Source organism: Struthio camelus, chromosome W (genome assembly GCF_040807025.1).
Source record: "Struthio camelus isolate bStrCam1 chromosome W, bStrCam1.hap1, whole genome shotgun sequence".
NCBI lineage: Eukaryota > Metazoa > Chordata > Aves > Struthioniformes > Struthionidae > Struthio > Struthio camelus.
Genome location: NC_090981.1, coordinates 47,656,215 through 47,681,816, shown reverse-complemented (window position 1 = coordinate 47,681,816; position 25,602 = coordinate 47,656,215). Strand labels below are relative to the sequence as shown.

The 25,602-nt window shown below is 38.3% G+C and overlaps 2 protein-coding genes across 16 annotated transcripts in view; both read right to left on the bottom strand.

The window, feature by feature from the left end:
• Positions 1-256: 256 nt before the first annotated feature.
• On the bottom strand, positions 257-21,342 carry LOC138064291 (DEP domain-containing protein 1B-like). Of its 2 annotated transcripts, none has more exons than XM_068926120.1 (11): positions 21,117-21,342; positions 20,250-20,515; positions 12,804-12,939; positions 10,127-10,254; positions 9,204-9,334; positions 8,070-8,117; positions 7,533-7,673; positions 5,014-5,180; positions 3,298-3,474; positions 2,476-2,661; positions 257-2,173 (listed from the first exon to the last, which is right to left on the bottom strand). In XM_068926120.1, the coding sequence occupies exons 1-11, from the start codon at positions 21,258-21,260 to the stop codon at positions 2,012-2,014; spliced, it is 1,686 nt and encodes a 561-aa protein (XP_068782221.1). In that variant the 5' UTR covers positions 21,261-21,342; the 3' UTR covers positions 257-2,011. The 2 variants fall into 2 exon arrangements, 1 of the variants encoding a protein (XP_068782221.1); XR_011137556.1 differs by having other exon boundaries at positions 1,130-2,173; positions 2,476-2,683.
• Positions 21,343-21,532: 190 nt separating this feature from the next.
• The window catches only part of LOC138060844 (very long chain fatty acid elongase 7-like), a 54,759-nt gene continuing 50,689 nt past the window's right edge, over positions 21,533-25,602 (bottom strand). For 13 of the 14 annotated variants that reach the window (XM_068926116.1, XM_068926114.1, XM_068926110.1 and 10 more), the window contains one exon: positions 21,535-25,408. In XM_068926116.1, coding sequence (XP_068782217.1) covers positions 25,205-25,408 — 204 coding nt within the window. In that variant the 3' untranslated portion in view covers positions 21,535-25,204. Of the gene's footprint in view, positions 25,409-25,602 lie in introns of all 14 variants that reach the window. The other variant, XM_068926117.1, reaches the window with a different exon arrangement.

Genomic DNA, 25,602 nt, shown 5'->3' with positions numbered 1-25,602 from the left:
CAGGATTAGGTGACAGTTAAAATTCAGTCTGTAAAATTATTATTTTGGATACAGTTCCCTACACGCCCTCTGAGCTTTCAAAGCATTTTTTGTTATTGCTTGACAGGCATGGGAATTGTGAATAGACAGACATGCTTCATTTGTTTTTACCACAGTCAAGGAAAGAACTCCTTGAAATGAAAAGGCATTGACCTGTTGAAACATTTAACATGCCTTCAATTTCTCCTTATGGAAACTAATGCGTAAACTTCAGTTTAAGTTTCAATTGAATTTTAAGTTTAATTATATTTCAAATTAAAAAATACTGTTTAAAACAGCCTAAGGAAAGCTAAGAATAACAGAAAAAAGGAACAATAGGGGAAAAAAATCCAGTGCAACATTAAAAGGCATGTCAATAAACAAGGAAGTGATTTTCAGTAGCTAATAGATTGGCTCCTACCTCTCCTTTGCAGGAGAGGTAGACTGATGTTAGAGTTCACTTAAGCTGAGCTTCCACTTTTTCAGACAACACATCCGTTCCTACTAGCCTAACTCATTATTGTACTTCGTGGATTAGTGCTGTAACTGATCTGTTACAGATTTTGTCTAGTGACAGCTAAGTTCAGCTGTACACAAGCATATACAGAAGACTATGGCAAATCTAAAAAACTGTGTCACATTTGGAGACCTAGTGCAAAAGATAGGTGGTCTCGGACTACTTTAAATATAAATTAGTTAATATTTCCTTAATATCATTAAAGAAAAATGTATCACTTTTGCTTAAGAAATGAATACTTGGATTTGATTCCAATCTAACTGATAAGTGAAAACACATCATGGAATCATGCATGCACTGTTCAAAAGCACAATGCCTGAGGAATTTTCTAATCTATTAAACCAGCAACCTTGTAATGCACATCTTATAACTTACTGACTAGTTAGGAGGTTAGCAAAGTGAAAACACTCTCAATGCTGCATTACAGGATAGTCAGTCACCATGATGCTTATTACATTTTCAGACAGAAGCTTGGTGAGATGTCAGCTACTTTCCCACCTGTACAAACTCTACTCTGGGGATTCAACACTTGTGAAATGCTGCTCATTTAAGATCTGATGCATAATATGAAACCACCACTGTAAGTAAATATTTGAAAACATTAATGTTTTAATAGCTCAAAAGTGCTGTCGGAATCAATCAAGCTATACGTAGTCAAGTTATAGGTACAGTATGTTTCATAATACAGAAAAATGCAACCATTAAAGGTACATATCCTTTAACGTCACTTCCACATTTGCCTTCCTTTTCCAGAGGACATGCAAGGCTTTGAATTTTTTGATAAAATGTACAACTTCTACTGGACAAGTATCCAATTTTATACAGCAATACTTAGTAAGAGGTATGGAAATTGCTTTAAAAACCTGGATCTGCACTACAGAGGTTAATGAAATTTCAACAGGAGTTGACTCAAGCTGTACCACATCACATGAATCAGGAAATTAAGCACAAGTTTTTACACTTCTCTGAAATCAGCCTTATGCTTATATCAAGAAACTACGATACACAACAAACAAAATCCAGTGTTTCATACTTATTCAAGTATGTACAGCATATTAATTCTTCAAGCTATATGTAAACAAATATAGTCCAGTTTATACAACAGATTCATTTTCAAGGGAAAAAAATGTTGTTTACAAGATACCAGCACTACATTACCAAAAAATACATTTAGATCATGAAGGGATGGTTAAAATACAGTAAGTGTGTCTTACTACCCACACAGAATACCAACTTTTTTTTTTTTTTTTGAAAAAACAAAACAGGCATTAAAAAAATGATTCACAAAAATACTGATAAAGGTTCACATTTCTACCTCCTCAATACTTTCCTCCTCTTTTGGCCTTTTCTACTGCATCAGCAGTAGAACTACTACTCCAGTAGCTTTTTCAGAAATTACATGCTGGTCAGGCTCCTTTTGCATAATATCCATCAATAACATGCTTGGATGCAGTTTGCTGATGAATTACAAGCCATTTACATTCGAAAGCTTCTGGTTCTGTGAAATGGTTGAAATGGTTTTTTTAAGGCCCACATCAGTATTGGTGGTTTCTGTTTATTTTTTTCTGGAAATAGCAGCGCTTCAGCTTCAGGGGTAGGAAATCGTATTCTATACACTTCGGGGTAAGATTTCTGAAACTAGAAAGATGCATCAATTTAAACGAAGAATTCACTCCAAAACTTGGCATTTAAATAAAGTGCCACTTCCACTTATGGAATAGGAAAACATATACTCTTCTAATGTACTCTATATACCTCTATATAGAAAACTCATTTTCCAATACTGTTTGTTTCATCACAACACTTCTATTCTAAACCACTAAAAAGCTATAAATCAAGAATATCTACTATTTTAAATCTAAAAATTTATCTTGAAAGCTAGACATTTAAGACTTGATAGAACATTTTAAAATTAAGACTGAATTAGAATTTTTATTTACTTGTTTGAGTTTCTTCTTCTTGTCTTTGACAGATATTTCTTTATTCATTGCGATTTCTTCCAATAAAGCTGCCAGCGGTTCTTGAGAGCCATTTGCCCTTTGGGATTCAAATTCATCTGTACTGATTTGGTGATAAAATGATGGAGCATAAAAAGTTGCATCAGTGTCAGCTCCAGCATATTTTATCTGAAGAGAGTAAAAAGAAAAGCTTCTGGAATAAATTTGGGAAAAGTGACTTAATCACTTAAAGTCCCTAAATAGAGAAGATATGGAATAAAGACCTGAGATTCCCATCTCTTGCATCACAGTGAGTTCTAGTAAGTCAAAAAACACGACACTAAGGAAGCCTGATTCATTCTTGGAAGAACTTAAAACTAACCAACCATTTCAGTACAAAATTAAGGAAGAAAGAACTAGAAAGATAGCAGCTTTGAACAAAATAAAAATAAGATACTAGGAAAAGGAACTAGAATAAAGTTATGAAAAAGTTGAGCCAGTAAGGATAGCTCCAATAGAAAAACAGAACACTGAAAAACACTGAATACCCCTTACAGTTTTTCTTCACCACAAATTTAGTTTCCCAGATCAGGTCCCCATTCCCACAAGATATGGGGCTGCCCTAGAGGAGAACATGTTTAAGAGTTCCTGTCTCTAAACCACCCAGAATCTGCTTAGTTTGATTTAAATACATACTTGTAATTGAAGGACAGCAGTGAAAGTTAGCTCTGCATATACTAGCAAAAACAAAGTATTTAAGATCTGTGAAAGGAAAAATTTGATACAGTAGCACAAGACATAAGACTTTTTTCCATGGACACCTACTTGGACTCTTTGGAGATGTACAACATGTTGCTCTATAGAAGCTTTTAAGGAAGAGGGAATGTTTAAGATTTCTTGATAATTGTCCATGAGAAAAGATACTAGTTTAGCAGCAAGCAGTTCATCCAAGTCTATTTCCTCCTTTGAGCAGAGAATACAACGGGAAAATGCCTGAACCATCTGAGAAAAAAAAACACACAATTATTGTATATATTTTTCTATCAATAGGGAGAAGGAGAGATTTGTATTAAAAAGGTGACCTTCAAAAAAAAAAAAAGATTTCCAGAGCACAAAACTCACCATACTTCCAGCGCATCAATATAAAAAGAGTACTGTGCACAACAACACTCTTCAAGTGGACTGAAGACAGCTCTTGCTGCAATTATATAGTCAGTCCTTAACTTTAGATGTAGAAGGGCTAAGTTCATTTTTTCTCCCCTCAAAACTTGGCCAGATAGCCATTTCACATGGCTTTTCCAGGTAAACAGGACACAAATATTTAAAGATTTTAAAATTACAAAGCAATTTATTAAAAGTTAAGCAACAAAAAGAAAAGTTAATGTCATGATTTTCAAACCCTAAACTAAAGTTCAGGTCAAGTTCGCTTCATGTAATCTCAGGCTCAAACATTCAGTCTAAAATATTAGTTTTCTGTCTGTGCACACGTCATTAACACTATAAGCATAGAAGGCAAACAAGGTGTTAGTTTTCTGCCATGTACCATAGATATTACGCTCTGCCGCATAAAAACTTAGTACAAAATACGTGGATTGTAAAGGATTCACTTCTAAAAATAACATGTAGATTATAACAATTTTAATCAAATACATTTATAGTTAATTAAATTACAACCTTAGCAGTCAAAAATTTAATTATTCTAATCAAATAACATTCATAGTTAATTAAAATCTTAATTGCTATAGAACAAGTTTAGGTTTATGCATGCTACCTCAAGACTTTTACAGAGTAGCTGCACTGCTTAGTTTTCCACTGCCCTTTTGCTTGCAGAAATCTTGACAGTTAACCAAAAAGATTTTTTAGCCACATGGAATCTCTATAAATTACACCTAATACAACAAATACCAATTTGACTTTATCATAACATGCTGATGCAAACAGTGATAAGTCCACAAATAGCTCCATAGAAAAAGCATTAACACAGATTAGGGCTTTGTCAAAATATGATCATAATGACCCTCAGAGGGGAAAACTGTTGTAGTTAAGTGACATACAGAAATAAGTATTGATATAATTTGGTAGGATTTTGTTAATGGCTTAGAACAAGTAAATCAGAATCAGAACATTCAGCTACATCCTTTTAATTATGATTCAGCCAGGCAATAGTTTTCTGTGTCTTTTTCTCACTTTCTGCAGTAAGAAAGAATACTAGAGACTTCACCTTCTGCTGTATTTTATTTTTTCCACTCAACAGTGAACCTGTTCAAGTCCCACTAGTCTGTGTGGAAAACCAGCTGAGATATGACTTTCAAAGATAAGGAAACTTCCAAATTCTGAACTAATTCTTTATTTGCTCACGTCTTACCAAGAAACCCTGATCCATCTAAATCCAAAGTAGCTTTTTGCACAGTTGGAATAAATCAACTCTTCAGCAAACAGGCAAACTGTATTTTGTATTTGCATTCTATTTTTGAAAAAGAATCTTTTATCTGTGCGACTCCAAAAGTCCTGTTTAGACTTTTTGCCTTGGACTATACTTACCAAGGTTTTGGTCCTCACTGATTCAGAAAGAGGTGGCAAGTCCTTGTTAGAGCTAATTCTTGCCATCATCCTCACCAATAGCTGTAGTTTTTTCCGGTTTTCTGGAGGCAGCAGGAGACAGGAAATCTGAAGAGCTTCTATGACCTTACTGTGTTTTTGCAGCAGACCTAGTTGATAGAAGATCAGGAAATTCAGTAACATTTCAGAATTATGCTTTTCCATAACATTTAAAATATGTCTAAAACTCCTCCCAAATTCCTTCCCCACTCATTTAATACCCTCCTAGAACTTGACTGCCCAACAAATCCAGGAAGACACCCCTAAAACTAAAATCATTTCCCACTATGCACCTTGTTTAACTACTTACAAGACTTACTTCTGATACACTGGGGAATATTAATAACCATAACCCATATCTCTGGATATTAGTAGATATTCAGAGAACTATAATAAGTTGGGTTCTTCCTCTACTTTTTTTTTTTTTTTTTTAAAAACCCAGCCCTAAAAAACAACTGAAGTGTAAGCAACAACCACCACAAAAAAAAAAAAATAGTCTGGAGCAACAATCTGAGAACATAAACAGCAAGGATATTCATGAACAATTGTGAGAGTACTGACTCTTCCTTCAGAGCTATAGACTAGTTCTACTAACAAATTCTTGAGAAAACAGATCATAAGCAATCACAAGAATTTGAAGATTGGACATGCACAATAGAGTTCAGTGGTAGTTTGCATGCCCATAAAGAGAGTTTACCATGAAGACCTCATCCCTGTTTGGGTTTCTAGGGGTCAGTGAAAGAAGTACGGATGGGGACCACAACTTCTCGGGGCAACCTGCTCTAATGTTCAACCACGTGCACAGTAAAGTAGTATGTTCTTATGTTCAAACTGAATTTCAGTTTGTACCCATTGCCTCTCGTCCTGTCACTGGGCACCACTGAGAATTTGACTCCATCTTCTTTACACTGTCCGATCAAATATTTATAAACATTGGTAAGAGCTTTCTCTTCTCCAGCTCTCTCAGCCTCCCTTCATATGAGGTGCTCCAATCATCCTTGTGGCTCTTCGCTGGGCTCTCTCCAGTAAATCCATGTCTGTCTTGTACTGGGGACCCCAGAATTAAACATACCACTCCAAATGTGGCCTCACCATGGCTGAGCAGAGGGAAAGGATCACCTCCCTCTACCTGCTGGGAACATTCTTCCTAATGCAGCTCAGGATATTGTTGGCCCTCTTTGCCATGAGGGCACATTGCTGGCTCACGTTCAGCTTGTGGTCCACCAGGATCCCCAGGCCTTTCTCTGCAAAGCTAGCTGGCCCCCAGCCTGTACTGGTGCATGCGGTTGTTCCTCCCTAGGCGCAGGACTTGGCATTTCCCCTTTGTTGATCTTCATGAGGTCCCTCTTTGCCCATTCCTCCAGCCTGTCAAGGTCTCTCTGCATGGCAGCACAGCTACTTGTCATATCAACCACTCCTCCCCTTTTTGTATCATCTGCAAATTTGCAGAGGTTGCTTTCTGTCCCACCATGCAGCTCATTAATGAAGATGTTAAACAGCAGTTGCCCCAGTATTGAACCGTAGGGTACTCCACTGATGACTGGCCTCCAGCTAGACTTCAAGCCACTGATCAAAACTTCTTGAGCCCCAGCAGTTCACCTCACTGTCTGCTTATTTAGCCCATACTCCAGCTTGTCGTAGGATGTTATGGGAGACTGTGTTGAAAGCCTTAAAATCAACACAAACAACATTCACAGCTCTCTCCTCATTCACCAAGCCAGTCTGCTCCACACAGCGTAAAAAATCAAAGTTGCTTGTTATTAAAATAACAAAAAAGTACAGTAGCAAGCATGGCAGCCACAACAGAGTATTCCAAAAAAACATGCTAAAACATTGTAATTAATTTCATTTTCAAAGCAAAGCTTTTTCAGAGTTCAAAGGAAGATTTGGCATGCATACTGGTGCATATGTTTAGAAATGGCACTGAGGAATAACTAGTCATAATAAAGTTGCTATATAAAGAATAATTACAAGCTATACAAATAGTAAGCTTCATTTCAAGTGGGCAAAATATCTGATGATTACTAGTACTTTAGTCCTATTTTCTTAGCTATTTTGAAAACTAGTTCAGCCAACCTCTTGGAAAAGAGAAGTGCTCTAGACAGTCTTCATGCAAAAATAGCAGTGAGGCACCTTGATATGGTTATGCAGGGCACCTAGGATTTTTGCATATATTTCTCAAGTTTTAAGATGAACTCGACCCTCCCCCTTCTTTTAGCTGCACCCGAACAGAATTCCCCCCTTTCAAAGAATCACAAATCAGCTCTCAGAAGAGAGTCCAAGTGGATAGACAAGAAAAGCGCTAGCAGAGCTACAAACTAGGCATCTCTGCCTTATACTTGTTTTCTTACTGTTCTTTCTAAGCAATTTCCAGTGCAACAAGGAGTTAAGCTTCACCATAGGTATGCTGAATTGTCTTCTTGAGACTCCTTCCTTTTTTGGTTACATCCCTGACTACTTACCTAAAACACTGACAAAAACATCAAAAAGATGAAACGTGAGAAGAGGCTCTTTCATCTGGCCAAAGTAATCTGCTATAGTTTTGAAGACATCTCTTTCAAATCCTGAATATGTAGGCTGCTTCAAATCTGAGCAGCTGGGCCCTGAAAAAAAAAAAATTCATTTGCAGTCACCAACAAGATCATTATTTTCTATTCCAGTCAATAAAAATGCAACTTAAAACAGAAAAAAGTTTAGATTTATTATTCAAAGTTACATTACACTTATATTTCAACAGATTTAGTGAAAACATATTTAACAGGAAAAGTATGAATAGAACTGTTGAGTGCTCTATATATTTCAGTGAAATAGACTGCACTGGCAGCGGGACTTATGCTGGTAGATTTTTTCAAGCTCTGCTTTCAAGGCTACAATCAGAAGAAAATATCAACCCTGAATTACAAGAGATATTTGATGAAGTGGTAAAGTGGTAAAGGAATAATCAATTCAACTTTTTTGGCAGGGCTGGGGGGGAGAGAAAGAGGGGGAAACAAACTTACAGTTTGCTAGACATTTCATTGCTGACAATATCCAGTGAGGTAATTCCTCTGCATAGGGGAGAAAGAAGGAAAAATGAAACGGAAAAAAAAAAGCTTGAGAATTAAAGCGTTAAACTATAAGATAAAATTGAAGTTAAATTCTTGCACTTTAGGAAGTTGACTAATTAAAAAGGCAGGCTATTCCTTAAAATACAAATATCTTCCATCAGATCTAGAGTCAGAGCTATGCTTTAGTATCTCCAGTACTCAATATCAGTCAGTCACACCTAATGCCCTTATAACTCAACAAGCAGAACGAATCCTATAAAGGAGTTCTCGACCTGCCTTGCAAACACTAGCCAAACTAGTTCAAATTACACCTTCAATAGCACTTTACAGTAAGGTGTTTACTTTGCATGTGATGAAAGGAACTCACAAATTCAATTTTGTCAGTTCTGAAGGGAGGTAGGTAATATTCTTGAGCTGCTGCTCCAATTGTCTGTAAAATGAACAGGTACAGACTTTGGATGTGTTCCCCCCCGCCCCAACGGACTAGGCCACATTACAATCCAATATTTCACTGCTTTACCAATCTCACTGAAAACACAGCAGCAATAATATCTAAAGTAATATATCACAGCAGCAAAGATGCTTCAATTTCCCCCTGAATGCACCAAAAGAGATTTAAATTTGGCACTAATCTTAAAACATGTTGACTGAAGATGCAAAAGTGATAAATATTTAAGCCTCTCAGTGTATATTTTGATGCTTTCAATCTGTGGTACACATGGATCTCCTATAGCCCCCTGTAATTCAAGTACAGTTAAGGGCTGGGCTGGCCAAGCCAGCTTAAAATGAGTAAGATCCCTATCCTCATAGGCAAAGGCTTGCTGCTGTCTTTCACCTTCATCTTTCAACCCCACTAAAGCAAGAGTACGTTGAAGAGGGTAAAAACACGGAAGAATGAATACTGCTTCCTACTACTAGGACTTTAGAGGACAAGAATGGTATATTTAGTAAAAAAATTCTAGTATAGATGTGGTTATACAACCACAAAGATGCCACATGTTAGTATAGATTAGAGTTAATGCTTCGTGTATTATCAAACTACAATATATTAAACAAGAGTTAAATAAAAACTTCTGAAATACTCACTTGATTTATCTTCCAAAATGACAATTCCTTGCTTATTGACGTTGTACGCATTTTGAACAATATGCTTAGAATTCACAAGCTTCGTGTCTAGCACTTCATCCAGACAATCCAGACCTAAGATTTTTTGTAAGCTGTAAATATATATAAACACATAGTTCATACATCTAATCTGAAAGATATAAACATAGTATCAATACAGATATGATTCTGAAATAGAGACCTTTTCCATTTCTTGCTTTAGCATGTGGACGACTAAAGCAGTCTGAAATCTATCCTTTGATCATTAAAATTTCTGTGCTGTGCTGCGGCAGATCAAGTTTACTGCATGAAGATAACATGCCATTTCAAATATAAAAATCTGCAGTAAGGCTTCAGATATGTCATAAAAATAGCTAGTTTTTTGGGGTTTTTTTTGTTTTTTTGTTTTTTTTACAGAAAAAAAGCATTTATTGGTCTAGAGGAATGCCTTTAACTTTGTATAAGATTTTCCTTTTAGAAATAGTAAAGGCTATCTCAGTCTTACAAAGCATTTCGCATTTATGATCAGCTGTTCCATTTCTTAGCTCCTCAGACTCCATATTGCACACGTCATTAAAGGGTTCTACGATATTATACTCCTACAGGAGTGCTTCAATTTCATGACAAGAAAGGAATTGGGAGGAAAAAAAGTAGATAAACAACACAAAGCCCACTGAACAGAAGGAATGAGATAGCATCACAAGAAAAAAGTCAAAGATGCGAACATCATTTGCAGAATTTGATAGCCAGACAGTAAGCAGTATGGTTAGTCTAGCTAATACAAGTATAACGGCAGTGATGAGGGGCGAGAGGCTGAAATAATGAACATCAGTAGAAAAGACAGACAAGACTTACCTACTACACAGTGTTAGTCTCACCATGTCACGACTCACAAGTACACTCACCGTGACAATGTTATGGATTTCCAGATCTCTTCTACATTTGCCTGTGTTAGCTGTCTGCGGTACACAAGTTTGCATGCTGGTACTTCTCCTATAGCTATGCTGTGACGCTTGTACCACATTTCAGAGTTCTGCAATCAGAAAAAACACTTCCCAGAGCTGGCAATTTTTAAAATATTAAAATCATATATTATACCTACAGTATAACATTTTCTGTTACAAGTATTTTAAGTATTCATAAGTTCTAGTAAAATCTCCAGGCTACAAGTATTTAGGTTTTATAAATACAAAGCATCTTTGCCTCTCATGTATTTGGTCCAAAGCCAAAAAAGATGTGTCAGAATAGCACTTAAAAATCAGGAGTCAATGGCCTCCAACCCTATATTCAGATTCTCTCTGTGATTACATCCAGTTCCAATCACTTGTTCTCAGCTACCACTTATAGCTAATAATTCTTCAATAATTTCTCCTAAGATATCAATGACTGATACTTATTCTTATTCAGAATATACCAACCACAACTAAATAGTAAACTCTTCAAGAAGATTTTATATGGGAAGAAAGGGAAAGCAAAGAGCTACAGCTAGCTCCATCAGAGCTAGTTCACCATTGTAACAGAACAAACTAAAGCAAAAGAGGACACAAATCTGTGCAACTACCATCTTTTGGTTAATCATCCAGTCCCAGCTTGATGCTTGAAAGTTGTCACGAATGTGTCAACGGATGCATTGTTTATGTCAGCAGTATACTTTGCTGGGCAAAACTCCTGATCGTCTCGAGTAACTGTTTTGATTTGCACCACAGATCAATCCTTAGAGTACATTAATAGGATTCCTTGTGACCAAAACTAAACCACAAAACGCAGTCCAGGAATGCATTTAATTACTCCAACCAGTAGTTACTCCATGGCACCAAACTAGAACAAATTTGAAACAGATAACACCCTCCGAAGGGTGTTACGGCATGGGATAATTGTTCTTCAGCACAAAATACATGAATACGTTGATATATCATGATGATATATCAAGATATCAATTACTGCAGCATTTTAAAACACTGCCACTTTCAGCTACCTGTCCACTTCACCCTTCCACGGGAAGCTACAGCTTTATAAAAGAACCAGCAGAAAGAAACATATTCCTTTGCCTCCATTACTCCAAGTCCACTGTATTAGCCTAAACCACTGAAAAAAGCTATTTTGAGCTACAATGCCAGACTATATACTGTAGCACTGAGGCAGACATATGCGTACAATCCTTTGCTGATGCCTATTAGGGCAGGATACTTGGATAACACTCTTTCCACTCTTTCCTTTTCACTGGCTTCAGTTTGGACAAGCTAATTCAGGTTGCTGGTTTGACTGAAACCAAAATAGAGGGGAAAAAAAAAAATTCTTTTCCGCTAGCTCAGCTCATTGAACCACCTCACTGTGTGGCTCACACATTTAGGTACTGTCACAGGGAAAATGGCAGAAATGCCTAGTCGAAGAGAAGATGGAAACCAAATTTATAGGCTTAGATCAGCCTATGTTTATATGGAAACACAGGAAGGCACCTCAGATGCTCCACTTTTATTCAAAAAAGGACCAGAGGTTAACCCCATCCAAAAGAATATATCATACCCTGCAACATAGAGGTTTGAATTTTAGACTTCCAAATCCTGGAATTTCCTGTTTTCTTGGAAAATCCTACATAAAGAGACGTATACTGTGAAATATGTATACTACATTAAGATAGAAACCTGCTACACATGAAAGGCGTATTAGATCTGCACCTAAAGGAACTGAATTCCAAATATAGAGTAGCTATCTATTCAGGACTTCTAGATGTCCAGCTAAATAGTAGGAGCTACTTTTCCAAACAGACTTTCAATAACCAAGAAATCCAAGGCTAATGTGCTGCCCTGAACAGCAGCAATGTGAAAGGTAAAATTATTACAAGAAGTCCCTCCAGTTCACACAAAGTACGAGTATACTCACACACAAAAAATATCCTGGAGACATGTAACAACTTTTAAGATGTTTAAATTGTAAGAAATGATATAATTCTGTTTGTTTTACTAATACAGGCAACAGAGTGTGTGTGTGTGGTGTTTTTTTTTTTTTTTTTTAAAAACACTTTGAAACGGTTAGATCAATCAGAGCTAAAGATTGGGCAGGATCAACCTCCAAACTCACAAAGGGAAGCAACAAATCCAGCACCACCCTTCACTAGCCACAAGACAAAGGAAGTGTGAAGGGCTACTGTGACAAAGGAAATGGAAGTCCTAACAACTTCATAGTAGTTAGAAAAAGAGTAATACTGTATGTATTTACTACATGAAAAGTCTAGGTAAAAAATTACAGTAAGTGATAGTAAAACTACTATTTTGCATTGTAATATAGCAAACACATTACTGAAGTTACTGCAAACTGGTATACAAACTGAATATCAAAATATGACCATGCTGCACTTGGTATACTAAGGATACTACAATCTGTAGCAGAAAGAACACTCAAAATCAATATCCGCAGCAACTTTACTTCCTATAAGTTTAAAATAATAGAAGTACTTTGCATTTAACCTTACTGTCAAATAATTGGTGATGCTACTAAGATATCATTTGTTCCATTTATTTCTATGGATTATCTATTTTGCTTTCCAAATTTGCATATGCTTAGGGAAATGAAAACAAAACTTACCATTGTGACCGATTTCACCAGGATGTGTTCTTGGGAAGTGCCACCCTTAGGTTCATTCCAATCTGGAAATTTAATTACTTCCTTTGTGCAGGAAGGTTTCTTTGGATATGGCTTCAACGGCGAGGAAGGAGGAAATCTACAATTAAAGAACATTTCTTAAAAGCCCGTGAATTTTGAATTACATAATTAGCCATTCAAAGCTGTGTAAGTAGGCCTTCACAAGCATATGTATCACAAAAACCTTGGACATTCAGAGTGTGGCTTAATTGCTTAAGGCAGGTGCTGAGTAACACACCAAATGTCATAAGATGTCTTGTTTGGCCTCCAGCTGCTGCTCCAGAATAGTGCAGGTCCCTTGAACATCCTATGACATAATTTAGAGTCTCATGTGGATATCTGATACCCCACTGCATCTCAAAAGACATCAGCTTCCAGTGCTTAGACAACTGACTCAAGTCCTCACGAGAGGATGCTAGTTCTGCTGAAAAAGCTGTAAGGAGATTTTTCCTGTGTCAGGTATACCTCTAACATGCATCTCTGAAAGCAAAGCGACACAGCAAGTCACATAAGTAGCACTTGGATTTAATTTGCAAGCATGCATGTGTCAACACAGCAAAATGTTATCCACATAACCATTTCTTCTGTATTGGCATGCTTTCCAGACCAGGATCACATCCTGGAGCTCTTTTCAGAAACCGCTTTGCAACCAGTTGTGCAAAACCTCATTCACCCTTGAAGGCATTTGTTGGTGGAATTAAAAAAGGAAATCAAACTAGCCTCTGCAGATATTGCAAAACAGAAATTCCAGATCACATTAAATTCAGCCACATCTCCAGTCTGATCAGAATTAAATCACTTTGAAACCTAGGTTCCTCCCCACCTAGCTGATCTAATAGCGCCTGCTCTATCTCCCCTTGCACAGCACACCCTACGCATGCACTCTTACTCCCATACCTCTTATTGGCCCTGGCTTGATTCTGCAAACAGATCAGCTCAGGTAACTAAAATAGGAGAAAAATCAATTAAGTTAATTCTAGAGCAATTTTCTTTCTGAGGTAGTTCTACAAACTAACTTGCTGCAGGGTTAGATGAGCTTTAGTGCAGGGGAAGAAGTAAGATGATGAAGAATTAAGAAACTAATCTGAAGTGTTATTGAACTGCATCCTAAGAACAAAGTTAAACCATACAGTTGAGTCAATTTAATGGCTTACAGCAGCCAAAGGGTGGTCTTGCTCTTTCTTCTCCATTTCCCACAGGTGAATTCCCACTTCCTTCCTGTGCTCTGAGCACACAAGACTATTCAACTCACTAACCATGTCAGTGTGTGGCTAGATGAGTGTCAGAGCCTAAACTAAAAAAATTAATGGCAGCACATCTTCATCAGAAAGACAAATTTGTTTCATGGCAACATATCATTAGACCAGCCCAGATCAGATCTCATTTACACACACCCCTAGTGTTTAGATGCTGAGAATCTTGATGCTCATTCCCTCGGTCATAGCCATAACTGCCTTTTACGTTCCAATTAAGCAGCAAGAGCTTGTACACCACTGGATAACATTCAATTATATCCTAACAGAAGGTTTCTCATGCTCAAGGATTCCTCAAGTTTTCTCTAAAATTCCACCTCATTTTCTGAGGGCAGTTCAAATATTTAATTAGTCTTCAAATTAATTTTGCCTCATAATTTTGTTAGTGAGGTAGCATTATACTATATAGGTTATAAGTTTTGAACATGCAAACTGAGCCCACTTGGTATGCTTCCCAAGGCTCTTCTAAAGAATCTCCACAGAGGGACATATGTTCATATGTCCCTCTTGGAACAACCTCTGGGAAGAGGCAATAAACACCTGGCACCAATCCTGCAAACATTTACCTCTTAAAAGTGACCTAGACTGCAGTGCTCAAGATGTTCAGCTGTGTTCTCAACTATTTTTCTACCATTCATTATTTCTTAGGTTGTTAAGATCTCAAATCTGTAGTTTTTTCCCCCCCCTTTCCCTTACAATTTGAACAGTAAGGGAACTGTTTAGACAGTTCCCTTTTTTCTCTCTAGCTCTTCATAATCTCTAGCTTTATGTCACTTGCTGCCTCAGCTGTAAGCCAGTCAGTAAAGAAATGAGTTCTCACAACCAGAAAAGAAGTAGGTGCATTCTCCTTTTTTTTAAGGTAGCACTATGCCAAGATCCAGAAGGAGCAAGGCATTTGAGTGAGCAGTTAAACATTTCTGGTTTTATGGTGACCAAGCTTATTAGCAAAATAACATTACCTGAAACTAGTAAGTAGGGGGCATTCCCAAGCTGACATGTTAAAATTAACAGCGCTTCCAGCCAAAAACACTAATTTTAGGACTTTATACAAGGAGGGAAGATACCTGTTTGCGGCTGGGGCAGAGACTGGAGAACAGTGTCCTCAACTAACATAGGTACTATCAGTAAAGCAAGTACCACAGCTGGTTTCTCAAAGGTTTAGCAGCAGAGTAGCAGTGCTAACCTTTTTACTTTTAATGCAATCATTCAGACTCCAAGAACTGTAAAACTAAAAGCTTCCATAACTGTAGCATCCCATTTACTGTTGTAGACTACATTAAACCAGTAAGCTAGGACACACAGAAAGCCTTTGCTATTTCTAGAAGCCTCATCGGTTCTCACCTTCTTATCTAAGCTTTGCCTAACAGACCAAATCAACATTTGGCAATGTTCACGAATCCTTTGTATACTCTATGGAGTGAACGACAGCAGACAATTACATCAAAGGTTATTAAAAGATCTAACCACCTTGTTTCTAATACAGCTTGTGCAATGTATTATACAGTTGCAATTACAGTAAACTGAGATGGTAATTTATAAGAGATATCACTTATCTCAAGGTTTCCAGAGTAAGCATTGTCAATGGAATTAAAAGCTACTTGCGCTTGTACCCGCATCAACATGATGCGAGACCTGTATTTACAGAGTAAAATTAGGAAAGCCCACCAGAGGGAGCTGCCAGGACATTAAATACATGAATAAAGGAAGAGTGAAAAATAGGGGTTTAGTTGCACAAAGAGGAGACCAGTGTGTGTTAATACTTAAGTCAAACATCAAAAATGTTATTAGTCTACAGTTTATTTATGCTCCAAGCCTATTGGCAAAAGTCGACTCAAATGTACGCAAAAAAGTATGCAATTTTATTAAAAATATCAAACTGTTCCATTAGTAACTTAATTATCCTTTGAATTGGAGGTGGAAAAGAACATGAAGACAACAAAAGCTTCTTCTGAACAGCAGATGATTAGGGAAAGAGCATAAGAAAGTGGTAAGCATAGAACGATATTTCACCCAACCAACTCCCAGAGCTTCCTATAACCTTCAGCTTGTGGGAGTCTCACGGCTGAAACTACAAAGTAGAAATGAGCAAAATCATTTGAATATGTCACACTGCCAATAGGAAAAAAAAAAAGCAAAAAAGGCACCCCAAAAAACAAAAGAGAAAATATAATATCACTAGTTACCAAAAACTATTTAATCTTTTGACAGAACTAATCAATGTCCAGGAAGAGAGGGGACAAAGTACTGCCTCTAGCCACCTTAATGCCTCTGACTCCAGTGGGGAAAAAAACAGATAGGGCTGCCCTAAGAAAGATAGGGCAAGAATGGACTAAGTCATACACCAAACCAGTGACATACACGACTGCCATGTGTCATAGCAACACCTAATCATTTTAGCATCACTGGATAACATGCACACTTCAAAGATCTGGGGAGGTGAGGAAGGAAGAAGTGAGAGTCTGAAAAGGAATCCTATAACCAATGACTCATTATTAACATCCAAAAGAGCCTATTATTACCTTATCAATTTTAAGGTAAGAGCCAGTCTACTCCGAACTACTCTTTTACATTTAGTCTTCTCCAACCTGAAGTAAAGAAGGAAGATCCTCTACAGCTCTTGTCTTCAATATTTCTAGCGTAAGGCCAGCAAATAGGATCTTTAGTTTCCAGCTTTAAGACCATTCAATTTCCTTCCTAGCACAAGAAGGAGACTTCTTAATGTGTGCCCAAGACCTACAACAGCTTCAAATGCAGTGGATTTTTCTTTAGACACTTAGAAAAGGATGTTTTCCAATTACTGGAATCAATTAAAAAGTAAGAGTAAAGAAAGGCCTTATTTCTGAATTTCTCTAGCTGCAGCGTCCAGTCACATCATAATCACTTTCTGTTCTTCAGTATTTTTTCATTAAATAAATACTTGTAGACTAATCAAGTCGCTCAACTGTTATGTCAAATATTGATCGTCTTTAGCCTCACCACATGTGTACTAAATCTGGTGTTATTGCTGCTCTATTACAAATCTATTCCGTCATTTTTTTTTTTTGGAAGTTTTGATGCCACTACTGGAGATCACTGCTTCTGCATTAGTAAGAGCTACACTAACACTATATTTCCAAAGACACGTCTCCAGTAAATGCTCATGCAAGCATTTTTTTTGCACAATGAATCGCAGTGAACTTCATGCTACAGCTCTTGCCTGTCTTTATCTTACTCCTTAAATCTCCAAAGCTCCAGACTATAGCCTTTAGCAGATTTACAACTTTGCTTTTCGATGTTAAAAATTACAAAAATAAATTATATATTAAGGTTGGCTTTGCAAGTGAGCTGTGTTCAACATCAGAAATTACCCCATCAACTTGCATCCTCTAAACATTTTAATCAACAATTATATTTTGTTTTAGAACACTAAAGAGCATTCAAAGTCTTTTTAAAAAAATTACTTTGCATTTTTAGTTTATATGGTCTAGTGACTTTTAGGCTCTTTTCACATTAATATCAGGTAGACATTAACAACATGTTCTATTTCTTGATCAGCTTAAGCCATAACTACTGGCATTTGGCATACTTCTGCCTCCTGTTCTGCTCCCACCTGCATATTCCAGTGCCTTCCCCCACCCCATATACAGCAATGGGCAGCCACAGAGAGGATCAGATTAGTTAGCCAACCCATTTGAAAAACAGAACTATTTATTGGAGGAGAGGAGAAGCACCATATTCGTATTAGCAACTGGCCTGACCAACTACATAGCCATAGAAACACTGAAGCCAGCTGAAGAAAAGCAATGAGACCACCTTGAGGGGTTGTAACGCATTCTGGTTTAAGCTAAACAAAAATGCACCCTCAGCTACATGCTCCATTTATCACTTCTATTTATTAATCAAGCTGTATTAGCTCAGGTATGTTTTTTATAGAATGAGTTTTAATAAAAAGAAACAGTGATTGTTAAGTATGTTGGCAACTACCAGTTGAAGTAGTAACATACTATTTCTACAAAGCTAGTCGACATGCCTAGTTCCACTTGAGACTGATGGCAGACTTTCCATCTTATAACGCACCGGCTGCTCTTCTCCGTCTTTTGAAGAACGGATTCAACATTCACTTTCCTGCAAGTCTGCCACAACTTCTGCCTAATACTCCATAATTAAGTAAAAGAGAACTGACCATAAAATTCTCTGAATGATTAACACATAGAAGCAGCCATACTAGGTCAAACTGAAGGGCAATCTGACTTGGAAGTTGGCCCCTGCTTTGGGCAGGATGTTGGACTAGATGAGATGCAAAGGTCTCTTCCAGCCTGAATTATTCAATGATTAGATTAACTATCCCAGTATCTTGTTTTTGAACCGGAGAAGACTTTAAGAACAAGACAAGCACATATAATACTTCCTCCAAATACTTTCCCAATCTTCAGTTATTCTCAGATCACAAAATACATGAGACATATGTTGTTTTTAGATACTTATTAACAGATCTTCTTCTCATCAACTCGTCAAAATGTCTTCAGAAACAAGTCACCATGTCCTTGAAATTTGAGTCTCAAGTTCTAAAATTTAACATATTCCATGATTTACAATTACATGAAATCTCCCTTAGTGGAATAAAATATTAAGTCTGGAGAGAGCATTCATTTTCTGCTCCCCCAAGATATTTAAAACATCTATGAGGATTGATCTAAATTTGTCAAAAGACTCAAGTTACTTGGCAGTAAGGCAGTAACACTCACACTGACATTCAATGTTGTTTCCTAAAGAAGCCAGGCTAAAAACCAACAACCACTTTTACTGAAAGGTGTCATGCGATATCATAAAGAACAATACAGTTAAGCATTAATTTGTTACTGGATTATGTACAAATCCAAGCAGTCATAAGTCAACTGAACTCCACTGGAACAGCTGCTTAAAAAACAGGGTTGGCTTGAGAAATTTTCTTTAAAATTAACCATATTTACAACAAGAGTACATCACATACATCATAATTCCCACTGTTAAAGTATTCCAAGTATTAAAGTTAGGAGTGCTCTGAATAGACACACTTAACCTAATTCGCGGGTCTGCAAAAAAGGTTAGTTACCCACTTTACAAACAGGCTAGAAGAGATCATAAAGGACAATGAAAAACTGACTTCATCCACATCAAGCATTTCAGCATTACATTCCATTTTTCAGAGACAGCATTAAGAAACCATTACAAAGAGACTATTACATAAAATGTCTTTAAGAAAAAGGTTAACAAGTAGAAAGAAAGCATTACTGCTGACTGATTTTCCTTCTTACTCTATTAGAAGATGTTCCCATTTCCCCTAAGAAGGGACTCACTCCAATATGTTACGAAACCACATTCAAGCCAATGCTTATTTTAAGCTAATCTGTCAGGGAATAGGACAACGCAAGATGGCACAAGTTCAGAACCTTCAACATGTGAACACCCAGTCATTAACTGGAGACACAAAAGTGCAAGGAACCCACTCCAATGAGACTAGGCTTTCATTACAAATAAAATTGTTTTCCCCTGTTAACAAGCCATCAGTTAAGAGACTAAGCAGAGATAAGTAAACAGTATTCTTGAGGATGAGCTAATAAAACTTAATTTTCTTTTATTTCTTATCTACATTTTTTTTTAAACCTACAGGCTCAATCTTCAACGCACAGCATATAGAAAACATTACATCCTCAATGATATTTAAATTCAGAAAACCCTCCCCTCCTCTCAGAAATGATGAGAAAGAGTATCTAAAGTTCCTAAGTAGGGAAGAAGAAGAAAAACTGGAGTTTTGGATACTCAACATTATTCTCACTTCCACCAGTATCTTCTTCAGATGCATTTTTTTAAAAGATAGACAAACGATGTCTATTAACAGCAAACAGAACTCTTATTAACTGACAAAAGTTACAAAAGCTTTTGTTAGCATTCATAAGATGAAATCAAGTAAAAGCGTCTTCCAACAGCCAAACATTAAATCACAACACTCATACATTGCTAAAGAAAAGGAAAGTCTTTAACAGGAAGCGAGAAAAAAAAGACAGTGACACCTTTCCAAAGATATTTTACAGAAATATTTCAAAACCAATACTCAAGTGTTACTGCTCCCTGTTTTCATAAAACCAAAGTTTTATGAAGTCACTGTAAATAGGTTTACCTATATAAGTGACCATCGTCTTGAAAGTCCTCTTTGCCCCATCTTCCTTTAATATCTTCAATAACATGATTTTTCAGGAATTTTTTAAGCAGCTTAACTGTTTGATTGCGAGTTACTTCTGGGCCAAAGTTTTGATTGCAGCCAAGTAGTTCATGTAACCAGTCCACTGCCTCCGAGGCTTTGAAACAACGCTCATAGCTTTTGAAGCGGCACCGATGCTTCCGTAAAGGCATCCCAGAACGAAAGAGCTCGATTATCTCATTCCACTATGGAAGAAGAACAGAGCAAGCTGTTACAGCAGCTCTTCCACTAGAAACATTTCAGTTCTGTGAGGTAAGATCAGAAGGTAATCAGATCTGAAAGCACAGCTGTATGCATTTTGACCACCTTTTCTTACAAGAGCACTAAAATCCAAAACTAAGATTTAAGCATACGGGATTTAAACATAAAGACAAAACACAGAAAGCTGTAACATCCAGACTCCTATGCTACCTACCTACGGCTCCAAGGCCGCAGCTAACGCTTTAACTTCCCCTTAGCTTTTCCCTGACAAAAGGCTAGGCCAAGGCCCAGCGACGCAGGCCCCCAGGGCCCTGCCCAGCGCCCTGTCCGCGGCAGGCCGTCCGCGGCAGGCCGTGCGCGGCGCCCGGCGAGCCCCCCACCCACACGCACTCGCCCGGGGAAGCGCCCGGGAGGCGAGCGCAGCCCCCCGGGACAGGCTCCGGGCCCGGCCCGGCGGGGCTCGCGGCCAGTGGGGCCGGCCTGGCCTGCCTTGAGACAAGGGGCCGCTGCCTGGGGTCTCCGCGAAGGAGACTGCACAGCACGGGAGGGGGACGGAGCGGCCGCCGCCTCAGGGGAAGCTCTCACCAGCCGGGTAGCGCGGTAGGGCCCAGGGCCGACCAGCCTCGGCTCCATGGCCGCGGCCGGGCCACGCCGTCTCCACGGAGACCAGCCGCCACCGCGCCCGCCGACCGTTTGAATCCCGGCCCGCAAGGCACCGCTTTCTCCCATTGGGCGGCGACGCTGCACGTGACAAGCCCGCCGCCGCTCTTGATTGGCGGAGGGGCCGGCTGGCACACCTCCCCACACCCTCGGGGGTGCCCCACCTCCCGACGTCCGGCGCCTTTTGGGTGGTCTGTAACGGCCGCCCCCGGGCGGCGGGGAGGCTCGCGCCGCGGCGAGGGGGAGCGGCGGTGGCCGCGGGGGGGGCCCTCAGCTGAGCAGGGCCGCGGCGGGGGGCCCGTCCCCCGCAGGGGCGGCCCCGGACACGGCAGGCGGCGGGGCCCGGCTGAGCCGCGGCGGGCAGGAGGGAGAGGGCAGAAGGCAGAACCATTAGGACGGCAGGAGACAAAGGACCCCTGGACGCCGGCAGGGCAGGCGGGAACAGCGACGTCTCCTTTGGTTGCAGCCTCCAGGGGAAACCAGTGAGCAGACCTTGCGCAACGCCGAAAAGCACTGATAGGCTCCTGGGATACTCTCTATCTTACGCAAAATGCCGGACAGAGTGGGAAGTGACGCTTATTAGCACTTTAGCCCAGTACCTGCGGCAATACTAGCATTTCTCATTAGCCACATCCATGTTGAAATGCAACATTTCAACCCACTTCCTCTCATTATCAGAAAACGTTCACTATAATCTTGTTTAATATCACACTCCCCTTTCCTCGGGAGTACTAAAATTTATGTACTAAAATAACTGAAATTTATGATAACGTTTAGGCAAGTAAGATGCACAATTTTTAAGCAGGAAAATATGTGACTGTCCAGATCAAGACTATGATTCTCACAGGCTGCAACACTGTGTGTACCATGATGCATTTAATAACGTTTTGTATTGATGTCACAAGGATAATTATACTATATGCAACCTCTCAAGATATATCCATTACAGCACCCTGAAATAATGCTTTTTTTTTTTTCCTCTAAATGTTTGCACTTGTCAGGATATCAAAACAGAAAAGCAAGCTATATTATAATAGATGTTACAGGAATAAAGCCAAACATTTTGGGAAAATCATTAATTACACCATGGTTTCTGTTTTACAGCCAAAGGAACATGACACAGCATGAACTGTTTTTAATATAAAACACTTGTTGTATATTAACTATTTATCTTGCAGAGAATGCTTATAAATCTATGTTGCCTTTATTTGTATTCCTATTTCTTGGTCAAGTAAAATTTCAGAGAACAAAAATGACTGACAGTTGGCTTTATAACATACAGAAAACTAAACCAGTGTGCAAGAAAGAAATTATGTAACAGGAAGCTGGAGTGGCCCTTGCTGACAATCTGCTGAACGATCAGCATCTCCACTTTCTACTACCGCTTCTTACTTGTTAATCTCAAGCAACTGGCTCTCAAAGTACTTGGTTATTGTGCCTCTGCTAGATTTGGAAGTTTTTCCTGGCTTACTGCAGGCCAGCACTTGCACATGCTCAGTTTTGAGCAAATACACTCCCAGCTCCCACTTAGGCCCAGCTATGTTTGAAGGATCAGGTGCTGATCTAGGCCCCAAACCAACAGTGTGTCTGGCCCCTCAGAGTCAGCTGCTGGATGCTTTCCTTTCAAATGTAGATGGAGATGTGGTCTCTCCAGCTGGTCCTGATCCCTGCATATTTATGCATTTTGTATTATTTGCAGGGGAAAGAGGGGGGAGTACTGTGAAATCAGAGACCAGAACTAGGACTTCCCCCACCATCTTAGTAATTATCTGCAAGAGTACAGAGAAATGCACACCCTCCAGAAGAGGTGGGGAATAGCATCACCCAGCTCACACTGTAGATTAACAATTACAGCCCTTTCCTGGGAGGCCTATTGTTCCCATACATGTTTGGACCCTCAGGCTCAAGGCTATGAACCAAATTGTCCCATTTTCTTTCTCCATCAGTGCTTATTTGATAAGCTCTTATATTAAAAAAAATGGGGCACATTCAAGCTTTAAAAATAAGAGAGAGGCAAGTTCTGTCCAGCTGTTTGAATAAAAAGTGATAGGTGCCTATCCTTAGGCACCCTGGAACCCAAGGGAACACAAACATGAGCTGGAGGCTGACTGGATTCAAGACTTATGGTCAGTGATGATAATTTTCACAGCAAGTCTGTGTGGCCCCTATTCAGCATCCTGGTTGTTTTGGATTCTGTGCGCTGCCAGGGAGCCTAAAAAATCAGCACAGAGGATTCTATGATCAAGCAGCTAAAAATTAGGGGATTGCAAGATACATCTCAAGTGCAGTGCTTTCTGGGATCTAACTTTCAATCTGCCATGACTGTTGACGGCTGCAGGGATTAAATAATAGAAAGATGAAAGATAAAATATAAGTTACCTTGTTTTATAAAGGAGGCTCATGTAATTTTGTAAGAAATCATTTGCAACTCATGTCCAAGATAAAGTTCAAATACTTTTAGCACTAACCAAACACAATAAATGTCATTATTCCCATAAAAGTAACCAGGTAACAAAACTTACTTTTTTGGAATTGTACAACAGGGAGGCAACTCAAGAATCCCCAAAAGTTTAAGGTATTTGAAAATCCCACAGACTGAATCAAGTACAAAGCAAAAATTACAGGCTTCTCTTCTATTAGCAGTGATCATAATAGAAAACAGTATACAACATGTTCATTTAAAACTTCTTAAACATCTCGTTTACAGGTCTATTGTGTACAGTAATTCCTTAATAAACTCGTACAGTATAAATTCAACTTGCATACAGATAGCTAGGTCCTTTAATTTCTGTACAGGTGTGACCACAACAATCTGCCTAGCCATGGAAAAATAACATGTTGGTTGATTCTATACGGACTGCAGTCATGTCCTATGACCACGGCCTGCTGCACCGTTCCTCTCAATAGTTCAAGGAACGGCATGCATGTTTTTACCTAGTACCAGACAGCAGAGGCAAAGTGCTATCAATAGAGGAACCTTAACCTCAAGTTGTTAAAACAAACAAACAATAAAATAAAAATTTCTAGGCATATATTTCAATAGGTAAGGGAAATGGGAGAACAATAGGGCACAGTACAATCTATACTAGCTGATATTTTGGCTTCAAACTCCATTAAAGAAAAAAAAGTTAATGGAAGACTAAGATTCTGGCTACTGAATTACAAGATTTTTTTCCCCCTAAACAGGCTAGCCTACCAAAATCAAAATATCTCTGTAGACATGTTGAATAATATAACAATATTTTTATTCTTTGTTGAACACATCAGTAGTTTTTTTTGATCATTATACAACAAGATAATTCAGATAATGTTTAAATTAGTAGATGTTTCCTTCACTTGGGATAATGCTTAAATGAGTATAAGTTTCCTGCATGAAGTGACTTGAGATATTTTAGTAAGAGAGGATATGTCCAAAAAAAAAAATCTTCAAATTAGACACCATACTTTGACACAGTAAGATATATATAGCCCATTCTTTAATGTGATATAGTTGGTAAACACATATAACAATGTTTAAATGTATTAACTATATTAATTATAAGCTTTATTAATTATAAGCTCTATAAACTGTACTGACTGAAATTTAATTCTTTTAATCAAATGCAGCTGACGTTTTCAATAACTTATAACAAAGTGAAATAATTTTTTTCTCAGCGTTCAAAGTGCTATGTACTTGTCATACACATTTTAGTTTTCCCAATGAATATTTGTATTTGCATGCATCTTCTAAATAGAAATCATCTCTCCAGTCATTTCTAACAGGATAGAGATGAGCAAGTTGTTAAAAAAAATGCAACTTTTTAAAAATATTTTTTTAATTAGAGATCCACATTGTTCCCCCAATTCCCCCAAATTCTGAAACCCAAATAACTTATGGTAAAAATACAAGCTCTGTTTTGGAAAAAAAAACATACAAAATATACACAGTGTAGTGTGCACCTAAGTATCTTGATTGTCAAGTAGTACAAGTTTCCACTGTGAGATATACACATTTTTATAGACAAGACTTTGTTTCACTGATCTTTGCTGATCCCATTTCTTGTCATCTTTGGTAGTCTTTGCCCCTTTGTGTAAGCATGGTACCAGAAGTGGAGAAACAAAACCAAAAACATAGAGCCATACAGCCAAATAATAAACATGAAAATTGGATACTGGTACTGACAGTCATCCATAATGTAGATTTGTCCTATATGGCCTGTAACCATAATAAACTGGACCTGGAAGAGATATATTAGGAAAAATAAGTATTTTTAAAATAAAAGACAAACTTACTATACACATTTAAAAAGATTCATCGTACCTCGCATACAGAAAGAACACAGAGTTGAGGAGTCTTTGTCCACTATAGAGATGAACCTTTAGAGTTCCCCCCCCAATTTTACTCCACTGGAAAACCTTTTCACAGAATAAA